The 15945-nt window shown below is 41.2% G+C and overlaps 1 protein-coding gene across 15 annotated transcripts in view; it reads right to left on the reverse strand.

Annotated features, from left to right (window-relative positions):
• The window catches only part of PPP6R3 (protein phosphatase 6 regulatory subunit 3), a 159894-nt gene that overhangs the window by 25745 nt on the left and 118204 nt on the right, over window positions 1–15945 (reverse strand). For 9 of the 15 annotated variants that reach the window (XM_030918772.1, XM_030918775.1, XM_030918773.1 and 6 more), the window contains 4 exons: window positions 14776–14891; window positions 12966–13051; window positions 5943–6029; window positions 1020–1117 (listed from right to left, as the gene is read on the reverse strand). In XM_030918772.1, coding sequence (XP_030774632.1) covers window positions 1020–1117; window positions 5943–6029; window positions 12966–13051; window positions 14776–14891 — 387 coding nt within the window. The remainder of the gene's footprint in view (window positions 1–1019; window positions 1118–5942; window positions 6030–12965; window positions 13052–14775; window positions 14892–15945) is intronic. The other 6 variants (XM_030918784.1, XM_030918779.1, XM_030918780.1 and 3 more) reach the window with 4 other exon arrangements.

Below are 15945 nucleotides of genomic sequence, written 5' to 3' on the forward strand. Positions count from 1 at the left end.
AGAATACACATAGGGCAGAGCTGTTCCTGCCAACCTGGTCATCTACTGGAACGTGATGCCCCAGTTAACAACACAGGGATTAATAACTTTATTATTACGGTTATTGTTATTGAGACAGGGTCTTCCTGTGTTGCCCAGAGCGGAGTGCAGTGGTGCAATCCTGGCTCAGTGCAACCTCTGCCTCCCAAGTTCAAGTGATTCTCCCACCTCAGCCTCCTCAGAAGCTTGGACTACAGGCACACACACCCAGTCTGGCTATTTTTTTTGCATTTTTAGTAGAGACGGGGTTTGCCACATTGGCCGGGCTGGTCTCGAACTCCTGACCTCAAGTGATCTGCCTGCCTCGGCCTCCCAAAGTGCTGGGATTACAGGTGTAAGCCACTGCGCCTGGTCAGGATTAAGGACTTTAGATAATACTATTTAACATTAAAAGCTAAAATTAAGAATGGTGACTTGAATTCCTAAAAGTGCAATCTAATAAAAACAGGCTTCTGAGAAAGAGGAGAAACCCTACAGGTGAATTGCTTCTTTCCTTGCAGGGATGTTTTTTTTTTTGCTCTGTCGCCCAGGCTGGAACGCAATGGCACAACATCTCAGCTTACTACAACCTCTGCCTCCCGTGTTCAAGTGATTCTCCTGCCTCAGCCTCCCAAGTAGCTGGGATTACAGGTGCCCGCCACCACAACTGGCTAATTTTTTATATTTTTGGTAGAGATGGGGTTTCGCCATATTGGCCAGGCTGGTCTTGAACTCCTGACCTCAAGTGATCTGCCTGCATCAGCCTCCCAAAGTGCTGGGATTACAGGTGTGAGCCACCGCACAAGGCCACTGGAGTGTTATTTCAAGTCCTAATTATCCAGTCTCAGGGTCAATCTGCTAGAACTAGAGGAACACCGTGGAGACAGCAGGTTCCTCCCACTCACAAATGCTCAAGACTAAGCATCCCGCAGAATCACATATACATCTACCAAGATCAAGGGCGTGCAAGAGCAAGAGTGAAAACAGAAAAATATACTCACTTGCCAATGTCATCTTGATCTGCAAACTTCTCATCGTTGAAGCCGAACTGGTCAATAAAATTGGACGTCATTTGTTGCATCTGATAATCAGAAAAGGCCTGGCAACCCCAGGACCAGTGACAGTGATATAATGATTCTAATGATATTCTACATACTATTTGCCCATTTGTGTTCCAGAAATCATCTTATTTACATAGCCATAGGGCTTTAAAAGTTGGTGTGTTTTTCTAAAAGAAAAATCAAATAATTTCAGACACAATTTGCCAAAAAAGGAACCGTTTGAAATTTGGTCTACAAATCATTCTAATGCACATGTCACTGTAAGAAACATTATGTGACCACTCTCGTCCTCTACTGTGAATTATCTTTAGAGAGAGGTTTGGATTAAGCCTAGCTTGAAGTGATCACATCACACGGAACAGTCTGAAATTATAAGGTGTATCAGTCACCTCTGGACACAACCAACTTTATCCTAAGATCCAACAAGTGGTGACCACCCCCTCCCTCCTTGCCACCTCCTCCACCCCAGTCTACTACAGCAAACCAGAGGAAAACTGACTAATGAACACAAGCATAATCCTAAGAACAAAGTGTTCAGGGACATTTCATTTCTTTTAAAAAAAAATTAAGTCTTAGAGGCTGGGAAGAATATAAAACGAAAATAATTTCTATCCTACCTACCTTAAGAAGAGGGTAAATGTTTGACTACTTATCCAAAATCACTCTGAAAAGTCTCTAACACTAGAAGACCCACAGAGGAGCCAGTTCTGTTTCCTTACGCCAAATCTAGAGAGTACCAGACCTGCTTGGGTTTTCAGTTGAAAAATGGAGGGGGGGCGGTGTTATAATGGACCCCAGGAAAATGTTGATATTCTAATTTAAAACAAGCAGGCCCAAAGAAGCAAGTGAAATCAGCAAGTATGTTCTTACGCATTAATCAGAAGGAGTAAAGAACATATGAAGACGAATTAGTGCCACCTCCTCATTCTAACCCAAACAATAAATACGGTGACCAGAGCTACATACAGATGAGACTGCCGTTTTCTAAGGGTGAGCCCATGGGGGGCAGAGAGGCGGCTGTTGGCTCAACTGAAGGCATCACTCCCACTGGCACTTGCTGGGAAGGAGGCAGCTGTGACTGAATTAAACCACCTTCTCCTTGGTTCCACAAATGGGCAGAGCCTACAGATTCCACTTTGCAGATGTACACTGCAGAAATGCCTCTACCATTAATTCCTGACTACTTATTCTGGTGACAGGGAATTATGGCATGGATAACTATTGCAGATACTTTAAAAATAAACCTTATATTAGGCTTTGGAAGGTAGCTATACTGCTTAGGTCTGAAAAAAAGCTCTGTATGTCTAGTTTGACTAGACAGAGAGAACCCAAAACCTCCCTTGTCGCTCATGCAAGACAATGGCATACCCACTGCCCCTCTGCTCACTCCCACTTCCATGCTGTCCCCTTTCCTGCCCCCAGAGGTGATATTAGATGAGCACATGGGGGTAGGGAGCAGGGAGCAGCAAGCGACTGGCTGTGGAATGGCCACTTGGTAGGGCATGGAGTGCAAACCAAGGCTGAGCATGGGGGTCTGGCTGAAAGCAGAAGGGTAGGGACAAGTCCTGGGCTGCTGGGCTGAGTTCTGGGCCTATGAATGGACAGTATGACAGCCAGCATTAATATTAATTACATCAAAAAGAAATCAGTTCCTCTGAATTGCAGCTTTATCTTTTATGAGGCCAAACAGATGCTCAGTACTTCAAAGATCTGGTAAAGAACCATGAAGTGATTCTGTTGAGTAAGCAGCATGAACCATGCTCTGAGTTTATCTACAGATCAGAAATTTGGTCATGCAAGGGAAAAGGTCCCTCCCAATTGTTTTATTTTTCCCCTCAAAAAAAAAAAAAAATTTTTTTTTTTTTAAGAGACAGGGTCTTGCTACGTTGCCCAGGCTGGACTCAAACTCCTAGACTCCTACCACCTAGCAATCCTCCTACCTCAGCCTCCAGAGTAGCCAGACTACAGGTGCAAGCCATCGCAGCTAGCTCTCTCAAAATTTTTATACCTCCAGTGATCCTAATGTGAGTCTCCTGGGTGTAAAGGGGAAGCAATACTCCCCAAAATGTTGTTATATTTTAAATGCTTCAAAAATAGAAAACAAATACTAAATACAAATGTATACATACATACGTGTACATACAGAATACATATACAAATATGTATTTATCTATTAATCCATCTGGAGAGATACATAGCAACTGACACAGACACTAGTAACTTCCATGCAATAATGCACAGAAAAAAGAAAAATGATCAAATGTAATCCTTATTAGTTCTAAGTCTATTACAGCTTCTAGCAAAGAACTTCACATTTCAAATCTCATTTTTACTAATAAAGCTACCACCACTTACAAATATATGTAAGTGAAGACTGTTATTGTATTATATTTAAAGGTATGTAAAAAGTGCTTTGAACTCTGAGAAACCTATATCTGGAAAGCACAACATGGCTGTATAATTACTTTTACAAAGCACACTTTCCTAGTACTGTCATCCTGGCCAAAGTCAGAAACTGTTCAAGTCACTGAGAAGTGAGCCAACCACTTTATTAAGCAAATCTCTTAACAGTAATGTCACCCAGGCAACAGAAACTACTGGTCAACTAAATGAGGCCTGATTGTCGACCAGCACGCCCGTATGTGATGTGAGGTAGTGGGAAATGATGAGATCAGTGCTTCAGAGCCCATATGTGGCAGTCAGTCTGAATTCTCCAGATATTCCATGGGGGCCTCACCCTCCAAACCTCTATAAGGCAGAATCAGGGAGGTGGGGAGTCAAACACTAGACTTTAGGAGACCAGACGAGGCTAAAGGGAGAAACAAATGGGCAAGGCACAAATGCCTGGAGGCACTCCCCACCGGTGACATGGCTGGGTTACCTGGTTAAATGATCTGCCCTGAGCTCTCTACATTCGGGGACTTTATCAACACGATGCCCAACCTCAAACGTGAATAAGAACTTGAAGTTCAAGTCTACAAACTAATATTCTGATCTTAATGGAGACTATGATGAAACTCACTAACCAAGACTTTTTTGCATTCTCAAAATTTTAAGAAGTGCTTTGGAGTGCATTTATTTTCAAAATGATCCATGATTGGTTTAAACATGCAAAGAAAAATGTACTGGAAGCTTGTCAATCAGAGAAGAGTAATTATTCTTCCACTCTGAAAGGTTCATATGAAGTGGGTAAATTTCGCAAGACTAAGAGCTTGGCAAGGGCTGTTGTAAGTTAGTTTTGTGAATGAAATTGCTTCGTATGCACATGAGCTGTCGGTCAAACAAAATAATGTAAGGAAACTCTCCCCAGAACAGGTATGACCCTGGTACCAGACATCGTGAGAAACAAAGGAATCCACTTTCCAAATGCCTAAATTTAACCAAATCTAGACTAAATTGACAGCCTGAAGTTCCAAGTTTATTATTATTACTAGTAAGGTGTTCTTTTTCTTAAAGCTGTATTTCAACAGGTACAAAATTACCTTGATAATACACATTTGATATCATCAAGCTTCATTCTAGGGGTGGACCAACGTATAGCACTCAGGTTACGGCCAACTGGGTGGACTATTTCAGTACTCTACAGGTGCTTCAGTGTAGGGAGAGCCCATTGTCAAGGTGCTTCCTGGGACAATCCCAGAGTGCTCTGGGAAAAGGGATGCTTGTAGGCACGAGGGCTCACAATGAGCCATGGTGGGCCACCGCCATGGCCAGTGCAGCCTAATAGCAAGCCAAGGCAGGAAGCAGTGAGAGCTCCACTCTTTGAGAAGGTACTGTTGCTCAACAGTGCCCCCTATGGACTGGCTACTTCCTGACCCTAACCTCTGGAAATCCGCTGTCAAAGGGCAGGAAGTGTCAAGAATCAACAGAGAAGCCAGCCAAATGCTGAAATGCTCCACTTCAGACCTATCCGGGAAAGATGAATGCCAAACTGCCTTAGTACTAAAATCAAACAATTGCTTTAGCTCAACCAATACTGGAGTATGACAGGTGTAAGACTTGGAAGCCAAAAGATAGGGCCAGCATAAGCATGTGAAGCTTCATCTAAGTCGAAGCTTAGAGACTACAAAAAAGAAGCCAAGCAACAACATTCCATGCTGGGTGGGAAGGTATCCCCGTCAATTCTATCGCTGCACCAAAGCAACATGTAAGCCAAGGCATTCTGGTCCTGGCTAAGGACAACTTCTCCATATGAAAAGCTGAGAGCCTGCAAAAGGGCTTCTGTTTTTAACTCCCATACCTAGTAGAGAAGTAAAATCATTTGTCACTTCTCCAAGAACTAACAATGGATGATAAATGAGTACATTTATTATTCATATCGAGGCTTTACCCCACGAAGATTATAAGCAGGTGATAGAGGGAGATGATAAATTCAGGGGCAGGCAGAGAGGGGTTGCAATGAATTACTTCAACTAAAAATTTACTTTAGATGTAACTATAATAGAACTTACATCAGGGGTAATGGTGAGAGTTTACTTTTACTTACATTTTAAACGTCTTATTTCTATTATTTTTACCAGCAGATCTCTACTACACAAATCTTTAAGCAACAACTCAACTACTGTAAAGGTCTGCGTAACAAGCATGTGTGAGATGCCTTAACTATTCAGTTCATTCAAATTTTCTGAAAATGTACTTGACTCATCACTGTTATCAGGTATGGAACAATCCCTTGAAACATAATCAATATAAATCTATCTTTCATGTACCCAGCACTTCCTATTTTAAATGCTTTGGCCTAACTAATAAGTAACCCCAAATCACATTCTAATACATAATCTGACTCTGAAGCTGATTCATAAAAGGCAACTAAACTAAGCATTTAAAATAAAAACAAAAAGCAAAGCTTTAGGCGTGACTCACTTGCTGCAAAGAAGAATCCTGTGAGAAACCCGTTTCTTTAAAGTCAATTTCATCATCACTGGATGAATGAATATGGCAGGTTGTAACCTATATGCATAAAAATGTAAAAGACTATTTAACATAGAAACGTTTTGGACATTCGTATCAGCATTTTTATGGAAAAATCACATTTAGTTTTCCTCTCAATGTGTAACAGAAAAAACAAAGTCAGTCACAGTTAAACTGCCAAACCCGCCCAATGTGTCAAGGGCACCCTTCCTTCCCTCGGGCCAGGCTGCTGCCCTGCCGCTCCCTTCTAGTTATTCCACTCCTCACTACCGACATCGCCAGAAAACAGACAAGAAGAGAGGTGAGTTACTCCATTTTAGTGATTTTGATAATCACCTCCAATTAAATGTTTACAAAAGACAAGACAGAAGTAATGGCACAGATGAAACACAGAAACCCTTTCTGTGTACAGGGCCTGCAGGGTCAAACTGCAATCCCCAGGGATTACCAGTGCACCATTCAAAAGGTCAGGTTTAAATATAACCATTTCAAATTCTTGGACTTCCTGCCCACATTAAGAAAACCACTGTCCAATAGTACTAAATGTGACTTGAGCCGATAGCGTCCCACTCACAAAAGACCCCAAATCATCCACCCCTAAAAATGTGCCCCCTTTTAAGTATTAAGTAAAAACACAAACATGAACTGCTCACCAATTCATCGTTAAGTGATTTTTATTAATTACAAATGTCACACAATATGGGGGGGAAGCATTAACAATTAGAAATCAAGATAAATAATTAAGTACAGCACTAATAATAGTGATTGCTATATGGCAAGGGACAAACATGGACAGTCTGTAAAATTCTAGAAAGAAGTACTATATTTCTGCGGGTATCTTACACTGTATTCTCTGAGTTGTTTATCCTGTACTTTTCACAGAAGTGTTTTGGGCAGGGAATGTCAGCTTAGGGAAGACACGGGCTGCTGCTACCTGCCAACTCATGAAGCTGTACCTAACTGGCCTGGTCTGTTTTGCAAAGTTGTTCCAACATTGGTTCAATAAACCCACAGTAGAATTCAAATAGGTCTGTACAGGGTATGGCTTGTAAAATTCTGAGCAAATCACTGCCTGAATAAGATGAATCTCCCTTCTCTTTCCCCAACCATCTTTGGTAAAGACACCAAGCTTGGATGAAATTAAGCTGTAATAACCCAGTGTTTCCAGTTATTTCACTCTCCATTCTCTCGAAGGTATAGATAAAGCACTCCCATTCTGTTTGTGAATCTGGCCTGATGAAATCAAAGGTAGATTCTGTGATCAATGAAGGGCACCTGCTTGAGTCAAGAATGGCTTTAGTGAGTTACCAGGTAAAGATGTGGGCATGGGGATGTTCCAGGAAAGCCTTGCCAGAGTGCAGAAGAGTGGGAATACTGCTTGGTCATGGCAGCTGGCATCTCACAGGACTATGTTCAAGTGCAGGTCAAGTGGCTGTACTGCAGTGCACTCAAGAGGAGCTTTGGGCCACTTGGCTGGCAAGCCAGCACACACATCATGCTAGGCCAGTGTGTTTTAGGGGTGCAACCCCATGGTAGAGCACAGAAATAGCCATGCAAAGAACTGAACAAAATAGGACAAAACAGTTGGTGGCTCTTAGCCAGGTCTTGCTGTCTAAGTTAAAATAGAATTCAATGTATCCTCATTCATACTTTTGCTTTTTCCTACAAAATAAGATTTTAACACTCTTTAATTAAAGATGAGAAAGAAACTAACTTTTATTGAACTATGTGCCAGACATTGTGACCTCCCCTTCACATGTTCTACTTAAACTGGATCCTCAAAGCAATACTAGAAGATATTTAAAAATGCTCTTTCTCCAAAATGAAACTAGTTTTAGCAACTTACTAATAATAACACAATGCACACACGTCTTCGCAATTGCATTAATGGAAGATGTGAGCCTGATTCTACCTATACCATCTGTGTCTGAAAAATCATTATTAACAAAATGAGCTAAAAAGATGATTTACCCATGGGGGAAACTTGCTAATCAGAATCCCATCAGTTCATTACTCAGACGTACACAAAACTGAGTTCCTGATCTACACTTCCAAACACGCTCCTTTTGAGGAATCTCCAGCTCAGTAATTGCCACCTTCACTCTTCTTCAGCTAAAAACTTTGGTCATCTTGTTTCCTCCAGCCCACCCACCACGTCCCCTCTAGCTTCAAAATGGAGGCTAAAATCCCTCTCCAGACCCATCGCCCCTCATCAAGTCTGTTATCAGCTCCCCAGTGCAAGTCAGCACTCTCCTCGCCTACACTAATGTCACAGCTGGCAGTTCCTTCTAGCTCTTGCCCCACTGAGCAGTCTGTTCTCAACCCAACAGCCATAGCCATCTTTTAAAAATATACATCAAGGTATGGTACTTTTTAGTTCAAAACCTAACAAATTCTCATTAGATCAAAAAATAAGCTGCTCACCATGGACTAAAAAGCTGTAGAAAATCTGGCTGTTCAGTGCCTCTGGCCTCCAGTCTTTCTGTTCTCTCCTTTGCTTACTGCTACATCCACACGGGACAACATGCCAGTCCCTACACACACTGGGAACAACCCAAATTCGGGTCCTCTGCATTTCGTCCTTCCCTCCCCACTCCACAAATACACCTTCCCAGTGAGATTTTCCTTGACACCAGATTTTAAATTGTACACCTGCCCCAAAGACTCCCTAACTCCCACCCATGTGTTGGCTCCTTAGCACTTATCATCTGAAACATGCAGAGTCATGCATTGTTTCACGACAAGGACACATTCTGACAAAGGCACTTCTGTCATCATGCAAACATCATAGAGTTCACGTGGTGAGCCTACTGCAGACCTAGGCTGTCCAGCAGAGCCAACTGCTCCTAGGCTACACACCTGCACAGCACAGTACTGCACTGAATACTGAGGCAACGGGAGCACGGTGGTATGTGTGTGCTATCTACACCACAAAAAATGTGCAGTAAAATCGAGTACTCTCATCTTATGAGACCACTGTCATATATGTGGTCTACTGCTGACCGAAACATTATGCAGTCCATGACTGTGTATGACACATATTGTGTGTGCACACGTGTCTCTTACTCATTTGTTTATCCATCTCCATTGAAGCAGAAATTTTTGCCAATCTTGTCTCGTACTGTATCTTCAGTGTCTGGCACATTGTAGGTACTCAAATATTTACTGAATTAATGAATACTAATAATCACTGAATATAAACAAATACAGCAAAAAGCAACAAGTAAATAACACTCTTGCCAAGCTAGATATACTGTAAGTAAAGTACACTCTTGTTTTGGTGCAAACAGTTTCTGAGATATTATCTTCTTTCATAATAAAATTTTTGTTTTGTTAACTGTTGTTACAGGAAAAAGCAAATTGGTGTTTTCTTTACTTTGGCTGATTAGGTTACCAAGGGAAATCAGAAGTGTGAAATGACTGTTAAACTCTGAGGTCCATATTAGTGACGAGTGAAAGTAGAGACTTACTCCTTGATCCTCAAAGTATGGTCCCACTGAGGACCCCCAGCATCAACATAACCTAGGGTTAGTTAAAAACACCCACTCTCAGCTTTCACCCCGACCTGCAGAAACTCCTGGTGATTAATACAGGCACACATTCAGATCATTCTACATCTCTTCCTCTATAAACTATCTTATCAATGATAGGAAAGAAGCATCAATACTTTTAAATACATTCTCCCCCTTGGAGAAGTGGGCAAAAAATGAAACAAAGTCAAATTTTTCAAAGTCAGTACAAAAACATGTCCTATGTTCTCTAAATTCACTCTACCTAAATCCTTGCCAATTTTTAGTTTGGGGACTTGGTCAAAACACAGAGGTCTTTGGATATAATTAAAACACCAACTTTTGCTCATCATGAACTCCAAACATAAAAACATAGGGAGTATATGAATCTGCTGTGCACATATTTGGGTATGATGGAGCCAAATGATTAAAGCACTTCAAATATCTCAGAGAGAATTTAACTAAAATGTTACAGAAATGAAAGGAGCCTGGAGCTGGGCACAGCTTATCCAAAAGAAGTGAGCAAGTCCTCAGGCACACAGCCCACAGGACAGGTGTTTGGTGTATAAACGAATGTATCCTTGCTGTAAACAGAAAAATAACAGGTCAGGTTAACAATGTACTAACTTAAGCATGTGGTGCTGAACTGTGCTGATTCCACTTCTATGAATATACCTGAAGTGACTTCCAGAGAGGTAGCCAAGCTATTCCAAAATCAACTAAATCAAGGCAGTGTATCTAATCTTATCTATTTGGGAAAGGGAGCAGGGAATAAGTAAGCTATTACTTAACTACCAATTCCAGTGATGAGTGTGTTAAGAAGGCAAGTGTAACTACCACATTTCAAACATGGGCACTCTTTTTCTATGTCACTTTTGCAAGGGTAAGGCCCACTGTATTTACCAAGTTGTGTTCATAATAATATTTATAATTGCGTATTTTTCCTGAAACATGGTACCCAACCCCACTGAGATACAGCTCGAAAACATTCTGGACAGGAAAATGAACAGCCTGGAGGATATGGTTAAAATCTCCTTGGTGCCTAGACCTACTCTATAAGCATATTAAACACTTGGAATCGCTGCAGCCCTCACAATACTACAAAGCAAAACTCCCTATTAGAAGGACTTCAGACTAAATGCAACTGGTATCTAAGAAAGGGCTCGGGAACAAAGAATTGAAGAAGTCTTGAGATTCACCTGAAAGTCTCAACAGACAGCAAAATTACAGAGTGGGGCTAACTCATCAGGGGATATAGGCAATGTTAAAGGGCTCTATAAATCTAACCACTTTTGCTATATAAGCCAACTTATCATTCTGTTTGACTTTAGATTATGTAGTCCGAGTATGATGGTAGAGAAGTAGAGCAAGCAAAGAAGAACTGAGACACAATCTGAGTGACAGATGGATGGAACCCAAAATAATTTTTTCCAACACAGTCTACCAGGGGCTGAACGTTTTGCTTGTTGCTGGATGACCACACCCTCCATGGGGATATATGTAATAACATTCACACACAATCCCAGAGCAGACTGCTGACAGCATACTGTACAGTAAGTGAGCATTATCTGAATTGTAATGAAGTCCTTCTTTATTACAGAACTGCTCACAAGAGAAATACGCTTGAGCTACCTAAGATAAAAATGATTGTTTAAAAGTCTGGTAACAAGCTTAGTTGGACATTTTTGACTTCTACCTTTTAAGCCAATCAAAGGATAATTTTTTTAAAAGTTTCCCAAACAAAATCAGAATATTACTAAATATTCCTTTATAAGTAAGAAACAAGACAAAAATCCCCTTAAAAAAGACTATATTGGCCGGGCGCGGTGGCTCAAGCCTGTAATCCCAGCACTTTGGGAGGCCGAGGCGGGCGAATCACGAGGTCAAGAAATCTAGACCATCCTGGCTAACACGGTGAAACCCCGTCTCTACTAAAAAATACAAAAAACTAGCCGGGTGATGAGGCGGGCGCCTGTAGTCCCAGCTACTCGGGAGGCTGAGGCAGGAGAATGGCGTGAACCCGGGAGGTGGAGCTTGCAGTGAGCTGAGATCCGGCCACTGCACTCCAGCCCGGGCGACAGAGCGAGACTCCGTCTCAAAAAAAAAAAAAGAAGAAAAAAAAAGACTATATTGACTGCAAAGGAATCAACATGGGAACCTCTAAAATTAAGCAGTTTAACAGCATGGGAAAGGACAATTTCACTCTACAAACCCTGATTATCCAGAACACTCACGTTAAGCGAATCTTCCAAGTATCTACAATGGGTAAAGCATTCATTAAAAATGACTTACCCTTCCTTGATGACCCAGGGCTGTCAATACTAATGTCATTTTCTCTGCTGGGCTGTACTACACAGAGACACTCAGGCTATTAGGCCTTACGTCTATTTTAATTAAATGGCCTTTTAACAGTTATCTCAACTTCATAATTCTTCCAACTCTTAATACTTCCTAATTCTATCATTATGCCCAGCTTAAAAAGTGTGGCTCTGTCGAGAGTCTGGAAAAAGATGGCCATACTTTTAGGTCATCCACAAAGTAGGAGGCACAGCCCTCCAGGGAGTGAGTGACACGCGAGGACCAAGTGGCTGCTCTCTGGCTTTCAGAGCCTGGCCTGCTTCCCTCTTGCTTCAGCTGCCAGACCACTGAATTCCTAACAGTCAAGGTGTAGCTGCGCACTAGAAATTCAAGACTGCCACTGCTGAATTTGAAATATAGAATTAAACGCCAAGCACAAACACTGCAATGTAGAGTCACGTGCTGCTTCTAAGCCAAGGCCAGCCCTCCTCGACTATCAGCTGGCATGTACTTGTAAAAGGAAATGCTTTCCCCATCTTTAAAAGCAGAAACAAAGCAATACTTACCTTAAAACTTAATCTGTTAAAAAACCAAAAAATACATTCCAAAGTCCAATATAATTTTTTAAAAAATTATCAATGCCATTATTCCCTGGCTCAAAGTACCAATTCTGGTAAAAAATTTTAAAGCTGGGGTTTCAAAGTCATCTACAAAATATTCCCCCATTGGGAATGATCTAAAACGAGGGTAGACTCAACTCAATAATATCAGAAAAATATCCAAATGAAATCTTTCGGTTCCTAGGCACCTAGGGTTATCAGCGGCATACAGCCACAAACCCAGCAGAATGAAAGGAAGGCAAGACGGTTGTTCTGCTGAGGTGCTTAGGCAGCAGGGCATGGAGGGAAATGGACACTAAGTAGGATGTGGAGCAGAAATCAGTGGCTTCTCAATATCCTTCTGTCATCCCAGGCAGGTAATTAGGAGTGGACTAGACAAATGGGCAAGAATATTGTGAATACTGACCTCTCTTTCTGGTAAAAAGATTAAGAACTTATCTTTGGCTCACAGTTACTAAGGCAAATGGAAGATCTTTTACATCTTTCTGAATAAATGGGCAAAGGCTAAGAGTACTGAAAAAATAAAAATGTAACCTCGTAAAACCTACTAGATCTACCGTGTTCCTCTTGTTAGTTTCTCCTAAGGAGCTTGTGCAGAATGTCTCCCATCGTTCCCTGACTTCATCGGGAAGATCTTCAGAGAGAGAAAACCAAAACAGTATTAGCACCACAATGACCTCCACACAGACAAATAAAGTAAACAGGTAATATAAAAGTAGGCCTACTCACCTGGTTCATCAATGGTGAGCAGGCCCTATCAGCTGAGAAACTGGGTGACACCCAGCCCAGTGCTCTTAGAGAAATGGAATTATTACACCTTCCATAGGCCCAAATCCCACAGACTTTCAGGAACCAGAATCCCCGTACCCAATCGTATAGGCTTGATTAGGCCAAGAGCCCTAAGGTAGCTCTGTGAACTTAACAAGTTTCTAACAATGTTCTGGTAGAAGCTTTACCTGGAAAGTGTGTTTCTAACAAGCTTTTCTGAGAAAGGTGGTAGGTGTTTGAGAAGGTGTAGGGGTGAGGGGATCTTTTTCCATGTTGAAGTTTAGAAAATGCTGCAAATGACAGCTCCGGTACACTTTATTGAAATGCTCTCATTGGCACCTGGCCAATGAATGTTCCACAGAACCTAGTATGGCTTCTCAAATTGCTCTAAGATCATGTTTCCTAAATATTTTGTGTCATGGGCCAACATGGATACACATGTAAATAGTGAAATTCTACCTTCTAGAGAAATGTTAAAGAAAAGGATAAACAACTGCTTTCCTGAGAAAGTCAAACCCTGATGTAATTTTAGACGTCTAACTAAAGTTGTCATCTGATAATTCTGATTTAAAACAGCCATGTGTATGTGAACACTCACACAAGTGTACACATGTACCACCTGGCAAGCAGCTTCCATAAAGGAAAGACTGATCTAAAACCTTAATGATATCACATGGCCATTTCTTCTTAGTTAGGACATAAAGATAAACTGTGTGGTGAAATGGCCCAAGGAAGAGTTTTATACCTCTTATACCTCTCTCAAGAAGTAAAATTACAAGTGGGCACACAGCACTTTTTCCATCCCTGGGTGACAACTGTGCTTTTAGTGCACATTCAATAGGGAATAGCCTCTTGAACAAACAAACATTCTTAAGAAAAAACGGAAGGACTGGGAAATGATTTTAACTCTTCTGTACCACGGATGTTAAAGACTGTTCACATTCAGAATAGGTCTCAGGATTAGTAATCCTGTTGGGTACAAAAACCCAGAGTACACAGAGCTCCTCATGCTCTCATTTTAGAAGAAGACTCATGGCTTGGGGCCAGTGTAAAAAGCATCCATTCAGTTTCTTCCAAATAAGCTGGGGCTGATTAAACTGAAATGCTATACAGAAAGCGTCCTTTAGAAGTCAATACCGCTCATTTCAGTGATAGCAAGAAATGCTGATAAATGCCTAATATTCCAGTTAAAGAAACTTAATTCAGAGGCTATATAGAGGCCTTCAGAAAACAAAAGGCAAAATTACAGCTGAAGTGGCTCAACTGCTAGCATATGAGTACTTCACAATACTCAAAAGAACGATTCATCGAGCAACGCTCTTAAGAATGACAATAGGTGACTCTTGTATGCTGAATCCAGCCAAGCCTGCGAATGCTTCAGGAATGGTCTGTAACTACGTGAACAGCAATAGAGCCAAAAACTGACACTGTTCAAATACATTCTCAAGAACCTCATTCAAATAGATAATTTGTCAAATATAAAGAAGTTCCACAAATCACTATCAAAAACGCTACATGCATTTCTACTTGACCCTTAAATCCTTTCTGCAACCCAACAAAAACATAATTCAAATTTCACCAATAACTTACCTTTGATAAGCTGCTGCACTAATGCACTGTTGGGGCCCTTATCAGTGCTATGCACGATACAGTTAGCTATCCTCGTCAGGTGTCCCATGTAACCATGCCGTCTTCCTCCCTCAGCCCTGATAAGAGGTAAAGGATAAATACTCAGATTCCTGATAGGATGAAGAGATGAAACACTCAGTAAGTGCGGCGGACTTTTAAGCAATCATTTTAAACACTGAAGGCACTGAAGAAGATGACAATGGACAGAAAAGAAAAGAAAAAGGAATGGAAGGTGCCAGAATATGACCATGCAGTATGGTCGGGGAGGGGTCTGAAATTGTCAAAGATTATATGGCAGCCTCAGTCAACAGGCCACAATTTATTCAAATCTCAAAAATCATCACTCACTGTCAATAACACATTATCTTTTAAAAGATCAAATAAACATTCACTGATGCCTCATTTTACTGTTATTTTATATCTTTTTTATGAAACGTTTTCAAACCTTAATCAGATTATAAGGAACTGAAGTGAGAATTCTGCTAGTTCATTTTCTTAAAAGACAGCAAATTTTTATTATATCAATGAACAGAAATAATTATCTACCAATGACATATCTCAAGTTAAGATATCAGCTGATTTGAGGACTTAGCCAAGATAGGAGACAGTCAACTGGTACTTGACCATACACCATTTTGAACATATGCAAATAAACTTAGTCCTTGTCCTTTTCCAATTTAGGGTCTCATCTTCCCAATCACGATCAATCTTTACATTTAAATAAATTCATATCAGGCCAGGCACAGTGGTTCACGCCTGTAATCCCAACACTTTGGGAGGCCGAGGTGGGTGGATCACTTGAGGTCAGGAGTTCAAGACCATCCTGGGCAACACGGCGAAATCCCATCTCTGCTAAAAATACAAAAATTAGCCAGGCATGGTGGTGCACACCTGGTATCCCAGCTACTCAGGAGGCTGAGGCAGGAGAATTGCAAGAACCCAGGAGGCAGAGGTTGCAGTGAGCCAGGATTGTGCTACTGCACTCCAGCCTAGGTGACAAAGTGAGACTCCGTCTCTCTCCCTCTCTCTCTCTCTCTCTATATATATACACACACACATATATATATAAAATAAATTCATATCAATCTGAGTTATCTGCATATTTACAAAGTGCCAGGACTTTATAAGCTC

Source organism: Rhinopithecus roxellana, chromosome 15 (genome assembly GCF_007565055.1).
Source record: "Rhinopithecus roxellana isolate Shanxi Qingling chromosome 15, ASM756505v1, whole genome shotgun sequence".
NCBI lineage: Eukaryota > Metazoa > Chordata > Mammalia > Primates > Cercopithecidae > Rhinopithecus > Rhinopithecus roxellana.